We start from the raw sequence: 16,246 nt of genomic DNA, 5'->3' as shown, positions 1-16,246 counted from the left end.
CAGGCCTCACCTGTACATCCACAGTCAGTTCAGGACTTGCTGGTGCTGCCACCTCCTTGGCTTTCTTCGCCTGCTCTTCTGCAGTCGCAGCTCAGCAGGCGCTGCTCTTCTGAACCCAGCAACAAGGTATGTGTGTCTCCCCTCTCCTCTTGCACAACTGTTACCCATGTGACAAGGCCAGGTTCTCCAGTTCTTCACCTCACAGCTCAGAACAGACCACAGGAAGCCATGCTCCCAGCACCCTACTTCTTTCTTCTTTTCCTCAGTTCCTCTGAAGTCGCTCCTTCTGTAGCCGCAGGGCTTTCTCTCTCTCCTGCATCTCCCTGAGAACACCAAGAATCTGTCAGAGCAGTAGTGGGGCCTAGGCCTGTTGCCATCCGGGAAAGGAAGCCAGGCTTGGTGGGCATGCCTTTAGAGAGTGGACACCAGCTTAGAGCCAACAACAGCTAGACTCTCCAAAAGTAAGTTTCGGAGCTGACTGTGGAGTCTAACACACACAACCCCACTCTTCATGCAAGTGAGGTCTTAAGCTCACCCTTCTCTTTTTCACAATGGAAGAGTAACACTTTCTCCAGCCTGTCACAACCACATGAAACAACAGAGCACTCAGCTCTGCCACAGCGGGAGGGGCTGCTGATGAGCTTGACCTCAACAAGTCATTTAGCTCCTCTCAAACAGGTTTCCTCTGTAAAGCTGATAGTTTCTATGCCTTAAGAGCTTCAAGTAAGGATTAAATAAGAAAACTGCAGAGCATGTAGCTCAGAGCAACCTCAGAGCTACCAACCACAACGCCCTTCACCCCTCAAGTTAATACATCCTCACACCCATCCATTCCAGACTCTTATCTCTGACTCTACCCATAAGACCAGGGATACTTAGGTGTCAATCTACATGTACCCTACACTGCCCTGAGATTCTAGCCCTCTAGCTGAAGTCTCACTTCTCTACTAAGCTGTACCCACCACAAAGATAGTTTCTCAGGAGCTGAGTAGGAGAAGAACAGTTGCTGGTCCTATAGGTCCGCACAATGTGGGCACAATCCTAATAAATGTCAGTGAGGGGAACACCTCACTGGGTTATCACCACCACCAAGGGAAGCACAGGAGTCCAGGCTAAAGATGCTCAATGTCCTATACTGCACTACAAGCATCCCTCCTGCCATGATGCCTGTGGCAGCCCTATGGAGAAGTACTAGTCTGTTCTAAGATTCCCCAACCTACTGGATCCACTGAGAAAGACAACAAAGGAGTTAGCACATCTGGTGGAAGCAGAACCAAACATGGAGTGACCCTGGTTGTTACCCCTTGAATCTCTCCCAGCTAACATATACCCTATTTGGTGGTCCACCAGCTGTAGACATCTGGTTTGGATACCAAGGGAAAGCCCCAACCTTCACGTGAAGATGAGAGCTGCGAGAAGTAACGGCCATGCTGCCTTTCACTCCCCACCAGGACAGTAAATGGCCAGTGGGCGGCCTCACCTCTTGGCCTGAAGACATTCCTGCTCCCTCTTGCGTTCCTGCTCCCTTTGCCGCTCCTGCTCACGCTGCTCTGCCAGTCGCCTGGCCTCAGCTGCCTTGCGCCGCTCCTGCTCCTCCTCCTTCTTCCGCTGGAGCATCTCGTAATGCCGCTGCTCCTCTTCCTCCTGAGATGGCAATGCATTGAAGTGCAGGACACTCAAGCCAGGCTTGGGCCCACAGGGAGAAGCTAGCCAAGGGCTAAGGGGCTGCTCCTGCCCATAGCCCAGGCTCCTAAGGCACTGGTCACCATCATGACATCAGCTAGAACTGAGTCGCCAGACGCCTTGACAAGTGAAGTTTTGTAAAATCACGGCCAGACTGAAAAGGCATCTGGCAAACTACTGCAGCAGAACTAACAAGCAAGAGTGGAGCCTGGAGTTAGCTGTGTACACTGGGCAAGCATCTGACCCAGTGGTCAGGCCCCAGCTGCAAAACAGGACAAGAGCAGCACCCGCACCTCCTGAAGCTGCTGGGTTAACATGCATTAATACTTAAGAAGCATCTATCCCAGCACAAATAAACCATACTGGTTAGTCCTACAACTCCCAATGACGGACATTTGTTCCCTACAGTAGTAAGACTGCCAGTTCCCAGGGAGAGACAGGGCCCTACTCTTCCAAGTATAAGGCTCAAGGATGGATGGTAAGTGCAATCACCTGCAGGACATTCAGCATATACCAGGCATGGCATACTTCACATACATTAGTGAATTTTGCTCTCAACTACAACCGTATCAGCAAGATCGCTGCTACTTGAGCAACCTGCTAAGAAATAGCAGCTGTGCCATGAAGGCCGACACCAGATGCGCATATTTAATCCTCAAACTTTGGCATCTAGAAAAAGTCACCACCACCCAACCCTCAAGTCAGCGAGCAGATTCAGTAGTATCTGCTCTACGGAATGGGTGTGTCCAGCCAGTCCACTTCTTCCCTGTCCCACTTGTAACCGCACCTGTTGGAGCAACCTGAGCCTGCGCGCCTCCTCCTCCTGCTTCCGCGTGCCTCGACCTCCTCCATCTTCTTGGCAGTTGCCTTCTTCTTGGCCTTCTCTGCCAGGCGCTCCTCCTTAGCCTACAGAATCCACTCACATGTGCTCTCTGGAGCAGCCCCTCAGCATGCACAGTGGGACCCAGAGTTCTATGATAGGCACCCCATTCCACTACAAACCCTGCTTGCGCCTAGAGCCTAGGGAAAAGGCACAAAAAGCCATACCTGCCCAAGACTGCCCATTCACAAAGTGCTGCTGGGGAAATTTAGGCCAGGCTTCCAGCATTTAACTTGCCTCAGAAGACTCCAGAGCCCATGTGACAGAAAGCAGGGTATACAGGCCACCCAGTCGATGGCTTGTGGAGGAGTCCAGTCCCACCCTTCAGGCTGCCAAGCCTAAAGTTCTTGGGTTCCAGCAGATACCACCCACCTACAGTCTCGATGCCCATCAGCCCAGGCTCACCTTCTCTGTCTTCTCATCAATCTGAGCAAACTTCTGCTCAATCTGCTTCTTCTTTTCCTCCTTCATCTGCTCCACCCGCTCACGGGCCTGCAGCACCTTGCGGAGGCGCTTTCACGCTTCCTGCGGGCAAAGCAGAGTTAAGGAGAGCCTGCCTAGGCTGGGGCAAGCTGGGCTGGGAGCTGGGACACTTACAGCTTCACCTCCTCCAGCCGCCGCCGCTTGTCCTCCTCCACCTTCTGTCTGCGCAGCTGCTCAGCCTCCTCTTTCCGCCGCAGGTTCTCCAGGCGCTGGCGTTCCTTCTCCTGAAGAGGGCAGGGGCACTGGCGTGTGAGTGAGGACACCCAACCCCACAGGCTGCCTGCAGCGTGCATCAGTTCACAACCAGTGTGGCAGCAGATGCCTCTCAGAAAGAGATGTCCAGTGTACCTGTACCCACCCTAGGCAAGCACAGGCATTCAGGAGGACCTGAATGCCTCCCCAAACCCCAATTTGTAAGTAACACAAAAGCAGCCTCAAATTAGATGTGTATTGATTATAATTTAAATAAACAGCTTGAAAAAAAGACTAAAGACTAAGAATGCAAAGAGAAAGGAAGGCAACTTACAAAGTGTCTGCTAACGTTCTATTTGGGAGGGAAGGATGAAGGAACAGTCATTTATCACTACTATGACTTTCAATACATGCTAGGAATATGCACATGCACCACTCTTAAAAAAAATAAAGTACCATGAAATGTTAACACAGTTGTACAGGCTAGTGAGCTAGATCAAGGATGGTATGTCTTTCCTTTTAGTTTCCAAATTTCTTATGGTATGCCTGTGTTAATAATGTTTACAACAACATTAACAGATAGCTAGCCGTACAGCAGATCAGTGCTGGTGTCACCTCGCAGGCAGACCCGCAAAGTCCCCGGGGACACAGTCACAGCCATACACAACAGCCAGGGTGGGAGGGGCTCCAAACGTTCCCTGGCCAAGGACCAGACCAGTGGTTTCCAGCACCCACAGGCCACCCCTTTCTGGCCTTCCTGGGTACCAAGCATGCAGGTGGTGCATGTGCACAGACATACATACAGATAAAACACCCATACATGTAAAATAAAAAATATACAAACATATTTGTGTATGTGTGTAATCAAAGACATTTGCCAATTTTTTTTTTTTTTTTTTTTTTTTGAACAGGGTTTCTCTATGTAGCTTTGTGCCTTTCCTGGAACTCACTTTGGAGACCAGGCTGGCCTTGAACTCACAAAGATCCACCTGGCTCTGCTCCCAAGTTGCTGGGATTAAAGGCGTGCACCACCGCCCAGCGCCAAATTTTTTTTTTTTTTTTGGTTTTCGAGACAGGGTTTCTCTGTGTAGCTTTGCGCCTTTCCTGGGACTCACTTGGTAGTCCAGGCTGGCCTCGACTCACAGAGATCCACCTGGCTCTGCTTCCCGAGTGCTGGGATTAAAGGCGTGCACCACCACCGCCCAGCGCCAAAATATTTTTAAAAGCCAATTATGTACCTTTTGTGGTAGCATATGACTCAACACAATTCACAAGCATCCCCAAAAATATTCCTAGTGACTAAGAACAGGTGTGCGGCTGCTGAGATCAGAGAACAAAAAACTACCTTCCAAACATGTCCCATACCATGTGCTTGCATATGCATGTACACACACACACACACACACACACACACATAATAATTTTAAAGAAAATCCACACTTTTTATATGTGTGTGCATCTTCAATTCTTTAAACAGATGCCAAGAAGCTAAGAAATAACTGGTCTAGACAGCAACCACCAGGTGCAAGGAACAGGACTGTGGGCTGTGCCCAGGTACCAGTTCTCCAAAGCTCTTGCTCACAGCAAGTGATCTAGCTAGCTCAGCTCAGCTCTGAGGTGTCTGGGAAAAGAACAGCTTCTTTGGTCTTGTTTCCAGATGCCGATGACATCTGGACCCAGTCTCAGTTTAAAGCCACCAGTCCTACCCCATCACATACCCCCATCAGGGCTACTGGTCATGTCTATGATCCAGTAAATCTCAGTGGCTCTGTGGACCAGAGACATGTCTGTTCTTTTCTGACCTCTGGTTCTTTCTGCCCCAGTGCTGGGGATGAGGAAGTAGATGGCCGTGGGAAGCACTTAAATAGCTGTGGCCTGGATAAACACTGCAGGTCACCCCACCTGGGTCCTCCCGTAGCAGGTAAGTTAGGCAGAGGAAAGCTCTACAGTGGGAGGATGCAGAGTCCCAGAACAGTTGGATCCCACCAGCTACCTGATGACTCCAGTGCCCCACATGCACATCTGCCTTCCTAACACTCCCACTTGCGATGTTAGTGCTTCCACAGAGACTGTCAGCTACACAGTGACATGGATATAGTTAAGAACTAGGTGCAGCTCTGTAAAGGGACAGGAAAGGCCTTACTTACAACAAAGCTGCACTGTGGAGAGGAAACAGAAAACACCAAAGTTAATGCTAAGGGATGTCCTAACGGGCAGGCCATGCACTTCTTGGGGCCTTTCACCACAACACACTGCCACCTCATCTCACCCACCCTCTCTCCAACATGAAAGGTGTCTTCACCTGCTCCTCCAAGTCACTCCACCACTGGTCTGTGGACTGATGGCCAGCATTAGGTCTGCTAAGCCAATCCTCCCACTTTCCAGCAAGCAGCTGAGCTTGAGTCACAGGATCCATAACGTCAGCACAGTACCACAGTACTGAGGCAACCCCTGACAGAGGCTTTCACTGGCCTGTGATCAGTGCCAGGTCTCTGTATGCCCAGGCCCACACTACTTTCAGCAAACTAAGAGCCTTCAACCACACTGCCCCAGTTCCAGCAAAGCACAGCCAGGGGACAGGCTCCCTTACCTTAGGGTCCACACGGAGGGGAGTGTTGCGTTTAATGAAGGACTTCATGACACTGCTTCGGGAGGCAAAAGTAGGGTCATGAGCATTTGGTTTTCTGCACTGTGTGCAAGAAGGTCCGGAGGGGCCGTACACCTGCAGACCAGGGCCAGGGTCAGCACAGAGCAGGTAGGGCAGACACCAAGCAAGGGAAGAACCTGCATACCTTGTTGGCCGGACAGGGTGGGGAAGGGGTCTTGTTCTGGGGGGGTGAAGCTCCTCATCCTCTGGCTGCTCCTCGTCTGGTTCACTCTCATTGCCTGCTTGTAGCTGCGTTTCCTCCTGCCCAGGACAGGACACATCATAAAGACGACCTGAGAATCCACCTCACAGTCCTACTACATCCCATAAAGATCTTCCTTTGCAAAAAAAAAAAAAAAAAAAAAAAAAAAAAAAAAAAAAAAAAAAAAAAAAAAAAAATCTGGGCTCAAGCCACAGACAGAAAGCGAATGCAGAGCGGCCTTTTGCTGCCCACTCAGAAAAATGGAGATAGCCAGTGAAAGGTCACAGAGCAGAAGGATGCAGAGGAACATGATCACCCATTCCCAAGCCAGCATCTACAGAATCAAGCTGTTTCCTCTGTATAGTCAGAGAATAGAGTTGGCACCAGCCAAGAAGCAGAATGCCTGGCCATACCTACCCTCCCTACACAATGACCCAGCTTGGTTTAAGGCCTCTGGAAGCCTCAGAGTAGAACTACGTGTATACCCCTTCCAGATGCAAACCTGACACTCTGCGGTGGTTCTCTGTGTCCATCTCTTTGGTCAAGCTGGGGTTCTGTGAAGAGAGCAATTTCAAAGAGGTTGTATAGATGATGCCAGTGGGGTATACATGCCAGTTTTAGGGAAGGAAGGGGTCCAGCAGCAACAGTTACAGCATGAGCAAGGCCCCCTCCTGGCAACCTCAGGGTGGCCAATGGCAGGAACACCAACCTTAGCAGTAATTAGCCTTGAGCCCAGGATACTGGCCCCAAGTCAGGTCCCCCAGCCCTAATACTTGGCAACAAATGGCAGGACAGTAAACCGAAGCCTCAAACTACGTGCCACCCTCTACCCACAAAAATTATGTGCAGAAACCTTATGACAGTAGAGCTGTAAACTACTACTCTTCTAGCCTTCAGTTGGTACTACCATGACAGGAGAGGAAGGTTCCTTTATGGGGGCATACAGGGCACAGCACATCCTATTTCACACCAAGAGGAAGCACCCTTTACTCCCAAGGGTCTTTGAAGCAGTTCTGAGAGCTTTCAGGCTGGCACAACAACTGTCCTTGACCCTTTCATAAAGAGGACACTTTGCTCAAAACCTTACAGCTACCATTTCTTCACACTAGGGAAAGCATCCTCCACAGAGAAACAGGAGCCAGACTCCAGGAGTCTACTAGTAGCCTGGGAAGCCAGGCAAGGGCTCCTAACCAACTCCAAAGTCCATAGTAATCCTGCCCTTTCTGAACTAGAAAAGTTAAAAACAAGCAAGAGCAAGAGGCCAGGTAGACCTTCAGACCCCAGCCTGTAGTTCTTCATGAATCCTTGCAGTGGGCCAAGACCTGACATGGCACCTTCATACCTTCACCTCATTCAGACATTTCTCTCCTCTTCCTAATTATCCAGCAATAATTACTCACGTGACACTCAGCAGCAGCTCCAGCCAAAGATCATGGCCTCTTCAGGTTTAATTTATCTTGGGCCTATCAGACCAGAAAATGAGGCTCTGTATTCCAAGAGTCAGGGCCAAGCCAACTCACCTTGCTGCTCTTCAATAGCTGTTGCCTGGCCAGTGGCCACAGGCTTCGAGGTAGGCGTATTAATCACAATCTCGGTGGCACTGTGACGCTTCGAAGTACAGCCACTGTTTTTGGAGACCTACAGGAAGAACAAGGCTTGAAGAAGCCCACGTGGATCCTGAGGCTCAGGATAGCCGTGGCACATAGCTTTAGACTTGGAGCGTTCAAGACTTATCTGTCTCTGGCCTGTGGCCTTACCTCTGGTCCTCCGCTGCCCCCTCCGGCTCCTCCGCTGCTTCCTCAGGCTCAACCTCCTCAGTGGGCTCCTGCTCCAGGCTGAAAGCAAAGCAAGACACTGTGAGAACTCTAAGACTAAGCTTTTGCTAACTCTTCAAGGTAGAGCCAATATTAAGTGACCAGACCTGAACCACAAACCAACAGTCTAGCCTAGATAGGAAGACTGCAGCCATCATCAGTGGCTTCCTGAGTAGAGAGTGATGTCAGTTTCTGAATCTTGTTTGATATCCTGTCGAGATCTCATTTGGGATGGGAACCTATTCTGGTTTGGATCTTCACTGTCCTCAAAGACCTATGTATTAGAGGCTCTGTTCCCAGTATAGAAGTACTAAAATGCAGTAGAAACTTGGACAGGTGGGACCGAGCTGGAGGGTGCTTATTACGCTTAGCAGTTTTCTCAGTCCCGCTCAGACCTGCAGCCATCAGACCCAAATAAACACACAGTCACTTACATTATTTAAACTGTTTGGCCTAATGGCTCAGGCTTCTTGCTCTCTAGTTCTTATATCTTAAATTAACCCATTTCTATTGATTTATAATTTGCCACATGGCTTGTGGCTTACTGGTACTTTACATCTTGTTTTTCATGGTGGCAGCGGCTGGCAGCATCTCCTGACTCAGCTTTCCACCTCCCAGAATTCTCCTCTCCTTACCTGCTACAGTATACTTCCTGCCTGGTACTGCCAATCAGTGTTTCATTTATCAATCAGAGCAACACATTCACAGCATCCCCAGCACGGGTATGCCTATGAAGATGAGTATGAGGTGGATCACAGCCCTTTGCTCCCTTTCTCCTTTCAAGTCCCAGCCATGAGGTAAATAGCTTTGTTCTACCACACTCCTGTCATGATGTACTGCTCCCCAAAGCAACAGAGCTGACTGACTGGTCATGGGTGGAAGGCTCTACAATTGTGAGATAAGATGAACTATTTTCCTTTGCAAGGTGAGTATCTTAGGCATTGTTCCAGCGATGCAGAGCAAACAAATACTTTACCCAGGTCTGTCTCAATCTAGGGGGACCAGAAAAGTCCATCTTTTTTGAGGCCTACTCACTATTCATCCAGGGGCCAGCTAAGCCAAAGGTATGCCCAGACCCCATTTCCTCATCCAAGCACTGAACCTCTGCCCCAAAGTAAGGAAGGGCTAGCTCAGGATAGCAGAGCATGACCTCTGAGAAGTCAGAGTGTCCTGGCCCCAGTAATGCTAGGTCTAATCCAGCGCAGGAAGCCCCCGTGCCCTAGACTACAACACTCTATCACAACCTCATTTAAATGGTTGTTATGCCTCATTGACAGCCATGGAACTCATGAGCCAGAGCTGACAAGTAATACTGATGGAATGTCGCCTGGAGACCATGTTACTTGCTGCCTGGTTACACAGGGACCAGGCTAAGGGAGCCTGACTGTCGGCAGTGCCATGGAGAACATCCAGGATGAGGAGGGAAGGCTTCCACCTGGTGGTCACCTCAATCCCCAACTCCCAATGTGCCCTGACCACCCTGTGGGAGGCACTGGCATGGAACTTACCCAACTTTCTGAGGCACTTCAACATTCAGGAGCCTCTCCAGGTAACTGTGACCTGAAGGAGAAATGGAAAAAAAATAAAAGATGCCATCGGAAAACCAGTCAAGAACCAGGCCAAGAAGTCCAGGAAGTTCTGACAAGGACATGATCACTGCTCCTTTCATAGACACACGCACAGGCCTGACTGTGCCCCGGGTCTCACCCTCATTCATCCTCACACAACCTCAATGCAGCTATTAGCTTTATGTTGCTTGCCTAGCAGGCACACTCCACCTCTTTACTAGGCTAGGAGCATCGTGGAAAGAGGGATGTCTGCCACAACACTGGGCTCCAACATAAGCAGCTTATTCACTCAACAATACTCATCAAGTGCTTACTATGTATTGGGTTTTGAGCCAGGGGCTGGAGGCTCAACGCAATGGTAGTGAAAACCAACAAGGCCACTGTCTGGTCTTCCTATCAGCATCAGATGATCTTATACAGTGAATTAGGGTACGTGCAACAACCAAGTCAAGGATGCTGAGCCTAGATGAGGAGACCTGAACTGAAGACCAAAGGGGAGGAGGAGGGAGAGGAAGACAGTGGTTTTCAAAGTGTATTCTCCAACTTCTAGAAATACTGGAGACCCTTTTGGGTGATCTACAGTCTTAACTATTTTCACTGCTGTACTAAAGTGTGACTTTTCCTTCTTACTATATTAACATTAGTCCAAACAGCACCAAAGCAACATGAGTCAAGAAGAAAATGCTGAAGTTTAGCACCCATCAAGGTTTCAGCACCGAACTCTATCATCCTATCATACACAGTAAAGCAATGCCCAGTTTCAATAAGGAATGTCCTTGGAGAAGTATTAATTACAGGCATGATGGTTCATATCTTTAATCCAGCACTCAGGATGCTGGACAGAGGGATTGCCACAAGTTCAAAGTCAGCCTGAGCTTTATAGTAATTCTAGACCTATCTAGACTAGAGTGAGATGGTGTCAGTGATCTAGGAAGAAGGAAAAACACTTGCCAAGACACAAATTGAAAAAAGGGCTTTGGGGGGCTTAGAAAAAGGCCAGCTCCTGGGTCAGGAAAGACAGACCAGAGCTAGGGAGACAAGGAACCTAGGTGGTGCCCCGGCCTAAGAAAAACAGGGAAGACAACAAGAAAAACTGGAACAACAAACTGGCAGGGCTCAGGGAGAACTCAGCAGTAACAAGAAGCAGGAATTTTCCCTTCTGGGCTATGGGATCCAGGCTGGGGGCCAGGAGGGAGCAGCAACAATATGACACTGGCAGCTAGAGATGCTTGAGGGTCTATGGCCAGAAGATCTGCTCTCTGTTGTAGGAATTTAAGTCACTGATTGGGGGGCACACATTAGAATGGACAGCTGTTTTCTAGAAGCACCTTGACCTTGAAGAATCCTTGTGGAAAACAGTGATTGTTTTCCGTGATTTGTAGAACTGTTTTGCTGAAGGGGCCATTGCAGCCATCCCACGACTTTGGTCACCTGAGGCTCTCGTGTTATTGTGTATTGCAAACGATATATAATAACGGATTAGAGTCATGGGGCACGTGATGCTCTCCTTCAGTAAAACATGTAAATTAGAGACCTTGGGATGAGGAAATACTTTGTGTAATAATCAATAAATACGCCTTTGTACGGTTGTTCAGGAGTTCAGTCCGTTAGAGAGGCTGGACCTTCCTGCTGCCCACATATGCTTTAAAATTTCATCTTGGAGTGCCGCCTTTTCTTCAACTGACTCATGCTCCACAGTGCACCCTGACCCCCTCCTCTGACCTGCCTCTCTCCTGACTCCAAGCTCTTAACTGCGGGAGGAGAGAGGTAAAGGCCAGAGATCAGAAGACACCCAAGTGAACACATAACTATTCCACAGTACAAAGACTTTTTGGAATGTTAAGCACCCCTGCATGTCAGAACAGGCCCAGTGTCAAAGAAGTGGCCTGGCTACGGACTGAGGAGGAGCTACCCTCCAGTTAAAAAAAAAAAAAAAAAAAAAAACTAGCCATGAAGCTGAATGACAAACTGACCTATACAGCTGGATTTTCTAGAAACCCACAGCAGTGACCCTTGTCCTGTCTGCTACTAATACCGGAAAGCTTCTCCTGGGGAATGCACAGCAGACCAGGAGGACAAGAGGCTTCAGGTCCTCTGTGCACCACCACTAGATTCCAGAGGCTCCCAAACCACCCTTTCCTGCCAGTCTCCTGTTCTGACCTCATTCCTTCCCACTCCCCTACTGCAGGTGTGTCAAAAGCTGCCTTAGGGAGAACCCAAACGACACGACACCTGAGTTACCCACCCAGGTCACCTTAGAGCCTGACATCAGAAAAGCACAGGACACTCTGCCTTGCCCTTTCTCATCCCTTGAGTTTCAGTAACACAGTCCAGGGTTAACTTGGCTAATGAGTTACTGACCATGTTACCATATCCAAGCACTAAGATTAGTTCTCCAACTACATTCAAGGCAAATGTCATTATCATTTCAGACAGGAAACTGAGTTTAAGAGAAGAGGTGATGCCACATTCTAGTCCCTGCCTCTTCCCCACCATCCCTCTATCTCAAGAAGGAAGATGACTGTTGGCTGGGAATAGTCAGGCTTGCTCACAAACAACCCAGAAGCCTATCCATGAGCAGGGAAGGCTGTAGGGAAGAGCAATAGGCAATGCTTATTGAACCTCTGAGTTCAAGGCCAGCCTGGTCTACAGTGCAAGTTCCAGGACTGCCAAGGCTACAGAGAAACCCTGTCTCAAAAAAGAGAGGGAGGTGTCTGTGAGATTCTCCCAGTTCCTCTACCCTTCCCATAGCTCCAGGCTCATCTAGCCCTGTAGACCCACCCAGGACCAATTTCAGGCCTGAAGAAATCTAAGTACCACCTGTGACACCCACCCCACCCAGGCCTCCTGAATCCAAAATGGACAGTGTGCAATCTTATGCTGTACACGGCCCAGATTGTCTCTCCAGGCTGCGGAGCCTAGAGCTGGGCCAGAGAGAACCTTCCAAGGTGTGATGTCTTCACCTGCCTGACAAACCCAGCTCCCTCAGCACCTGCTTTCCTGGATGAAATGCAAGAGGGCTCAAGTCCAGTTTCTGGACTCTACAGCTTGTCTACCTCAGTTTCCTCTTCTATTAAAGGTATAAACCCTGAGGAGCCAAAACCACTGCTGCAGACAGATTTTCTTCCACCAATCTTACAAAAGCCAGGTAGACTTATGTTCCATTTACTGTAAAACTTGGCCTGTCCTCTAATCTGGGTCTTGCAGGAGGCTGATCTAGCAGCCTCCTCTATTTTTAAAGGGTGCCTAAGAACCTCCAGCCACCCGATATTTGCTTTAGTGGCAAGAAGCACCAGGCAGCCCATCACTTACTACTTGATGTCTCCAAATCTTTGTGCAAGCTGTTTCCTTGGCCAAGATAGCTAGTGCTACATTTTCTCCACCTGGGCAGAACACAACTATCCTTTAAAATCTTACCACAAGTCCCACCCACGCAGACAAGCCAACCCTGCCTACTTTCCTCTATGGCTCATAAGATCTATCCTCACCAGAGCAATGGCCCTCTCTCTGGGCTTAGATCTGATCATAATGAAAGCAGTCACCGCGCACCAGCCCACATGCTCTATGTGGCACATCTCCACAGCAGTTTCACCATTTGGAGTTACATACAGGAACAGTGAATTTAAGTCCATCACTCCAAAACAGCAAAAAGGGATATACTGACTCTGGGAAAGGGACCATGGGAATACTGGAGCTAACATTCTAGGCCTATTATCTATGAACGAAGTTGAACTAAATCTGTCACCCAGTAGTGGCAGTCACTAGCTATATGTGGCATTTAAATCTACATTGAAGAAAGTGCAATGACAATTAAAGGTCAGGGCCAGTGAGATGACTCAGAAGTAAAGGCACCCGTTGCTGAGCCTGTCAACCTGAGTTCAATCATCAGAACCAACACAGCGGAAGGAGAGAACTGATTCTACAAGTTGTCCTCACTTACACTTACACACACACACACACACACACACACACACACACACACACATCGGCAAGGTGTGTGCATGTGGACACACTACTATTAAAAGAGAAAACAAACAAACAAACAAACAAACCTTAAAATCAGCTCACTGGTGGTACATACATCCTAACCGTGGGGGCAGAGGCAGGAGGACTTTGAGTCCAAAGCCAGCCTGAGCTACATAGCAGAGCCTATCTCAAAAAACAAGGGCTAGAGGACATTGCCCAGTAGTAGAGAACTTGCCTCGTCAGGGGCATAAAATCAGCTTCTCCATCAGACTAGACACATTTTCAACAGCAGGCATGGCTAGATAGACTCCATGCAGAGTTCACATGAGAAGCACATCACTGAAGGGTCAATGGAAATTTCTCAGAAACAGCCCACCGAGCACCCACTGCCCATCACCCACACTGGCCCCACACTCACAGATGATGCGAGCAGAGGCCTCCGGCTCTTGTCAGCCTTCCTAGCAAGTCTTCTGCTTGACTACGATTAGCATTTTCTTGTTTGGCACCAAACAGTACTTTGTGGCTAGTGGCACTTGGAATCCTGGAAATCAGGCTTCGTCGCACTGACCGAACATTCCAAGAGGGCTCTTGCTGTGGTGGGCAAGATGTTATTTGGTAGGAGAGGAGAAAGCACCCTCTCCTGCCATGGAGAGTCTGGAGAGCCAGGAGAGTCCTGCAGGCCCCGGGAGGCCTGAGCAATCTTGAGCTTGGAAAACAGAACGTCTGCCCCAACCCTCTGTTCTTGGGGCTCTGGGGGTAGCCTTGAGGGAGCTCACGGCGACAGATTCCAGCTTCCAGCTCTGACATCCTTGGGTGTTGATTCCTCTCGATGTCAGGATGCTTGGGAAGCTGGCGGTGTGGCTGGAGCTGGGACTGAAGATGGAGGAAGGCACCTTTGAGCTGGACGAGGTGCAGGTCTGCACTCAGTTGCTCTCTGGCGCTTACTCCACCACAGCTTTCTTGACCACTGTGGGAAGACTCAGCAGTGGGAGAGGAAGCAGCTGATGCACAGAGGCCGCCACCGCTGCAGCTGCAGCCGAGTTATCCGACGCAACACAGGGGAGCATTCTCCAACATAGTAAGCCGCTTCTCACTTGTCTTGCTGCGGAGGCAGCGGTGCCAACTGGCTGCTCCGAGACTTCCTGCGGGATAACCTGTTTGTGGCAGAACAGAAGCTGAGACCTAATAGGGCAGGGGCACCCAAAAATAAATTAGAGTACGTCCATCTCCCTAGTAGCCACCAGCTTCAATGAAGTATGAGCAAAGGGTCTGGAGGCAAACCTGGAGGTTCTAATGTAGACTCTATCATTCTAGCCATGAGACCCCAGTTCTTCCTCTCTGAGCTCAGTCTCCCCAACTGTAAATTGATGACAGTGAGTTCCATTACTCATAGAACTGCCGGGAAGATTAAAGTCAAAGGAACTTCTGTGATCACACTGTGCTAAGCACCTTCTGCAAACTCCACTCACACTCTCGATTCGCAAGCCTGAGGTGACGGCCCTAGGAGGCAGGCACCATTATTCCACTTTGGAAGATAAGAAAACAGAGAGATGGAGATTCATTCCAAGGACATACAGCAGCTGAGGCATGAAACTGATTGGCATAACATACCAGGCTTGCCTGATTAGAATGACCAGCATCTTTACCTGAGTACTGCAGTCACCACCAGTCCTGCAGGGAGTTGTAACAACCCGACAACAGAGGAGCTGGGTGGGAACCACAACCTGGGCCACAACTCTGGTGCCTTCTCCCTCCTCCAAACCTCAACTCAAACTCCATCTCCACCTTTGCCACCAATGTACGAAGTTCACACTGGACTCTGAACTGGATTAAACACTTCATTTTAACCCATGCCATCTCAACTGGGAGGGTCGGCGTGGAGTACTAACTACCACTGCCTTTCAGCTGTTGTTCCTATCAGCCACATCCAGGAGCAACTTCCCAAGTCTCCAGAGACCACCTCTAGTGCAGCCTCCCAGCCTTCCTACCTTTTTTCCTCATGGGATCTCTGTTTTCATCCTGAATGTTAGACACCCGTCTCTTCTTCCGACGGTTCTTCTGAGAGGGAGTTTTGGGCATCAGCTCCGGCTCGTTGCTGAATTCTCTGTTAAGGACAAGGAGGGTGAACTTGAGGCTTCCTGGAACTGCTGAGCGGCCCCTCTCTCACTAGATGACATTCTACACCGCATTCTTGGCAATGACAAGTCAAGCTAGAGAGACCATCACAGGAAGCTCTCCAAAGCTATGTGAAGACACCAGCTGACACTCAGAGCTTCCTCCTGGACATATGGCAGGCAGCAAGTTCCAAGACAAGTTATCCCAGGCCACACACTCAAAGACACGGCTAACTACAGTGAGCCAGGAGAAGGGCTAATTGCCTTTTCCCTGCCGCGGCACTAGGATGGCCCAGCACATGAGGCACTTAGGAAGGAACCTGCAGGCTATTTGTCTGACCTATCAGGAGGACACCAAGCTCCTCACACCACCACCCCAGCATGCCCGTCTTTACTGACAAACATGCGCTCAGCTCCTCCTCATCTCCTTGAGCCACATCAAGTCCTTATTGTCCATGTTGCAGACAAAATCCAGGAGTTCTGGTCACATAGATCCAACAGGTGAATGGGCCTGGGGCTGTGGTCCCCATGGTGGCACTGTCTGGTGAAGGTAGGGACAAAAGCATAAGGATTCAAGGTTAGGAACCAGGACTTTTCCAGGGAAAGTCTACCAGACCAAAAATCAAACAGAATACTCTGTGCTAAACCCGTGCATCTCCCAATACAGAGCTCTTGCATTGCAAAATTCCAAACGCCA

At 49.5% G+C, this 16,246-nt stretch overlaps 1 protein-coding gene across 1 annotated transcript; it reads right to left on the bottom strand.

The window, feature by feature from the left end:
* Positions 1-247: 247 nt before the first annotated feature.
* On the bottom strand, positions 248-15,624 carry LOC114703465 (inner centromere protein). Its single transcript, XM_028884312.2, is given in 25 exon segments — positions 248-323; positions 1,481-1,644; positions 2,471-2,517; positions 2,520-2,589; positions 2,969-3,088; positions 3,157-3,270; positions 5,386-5,397; positions 5,829-5,913; positions 5,915-5,960; positions 6,027-6,071; positions 6,074-6,116; positions 6,119-6,146; positions 6,590-6,641; positions 7,608-7,725; positions 7,862-7,922; positions 9,410-9,461; positions 13,854-13,886; positions 13,889-13,915; positions 13,918-14,021; positions 14,023-14,147; positions 14,149-14,308; positions 14,381-14,465; positions 14,530-14,589; positions 15,424-15,539; positions 15,620-15,624. Coding segments are annotated over 25 exon segments (1,833 nt in total). The 3' UTR covers positions 248-262.
* Positions 15,625-16,246: the final 622 nt, after the last annotated feature.

The sequence above is a fragment of the Peromyscus leucopus genome, unplaced genomic scaffold (genome assembly GCF_004664715.2).
Source record: "Peromyscus leucopus breed LL Stock unplaced genomic scaffold, UCI_PerLeu_2.1 scaffold_596, whole genome shotgun sequence".
NCBI lineage: Eukaryota > Metazoa > Chordata > Mammalia > Rodentia > Cricetidae > Peromyscus > Peromyscus leucopus.
This window is presented reverse-complemented; position numbering and strand designations above follow the sequence as displayed.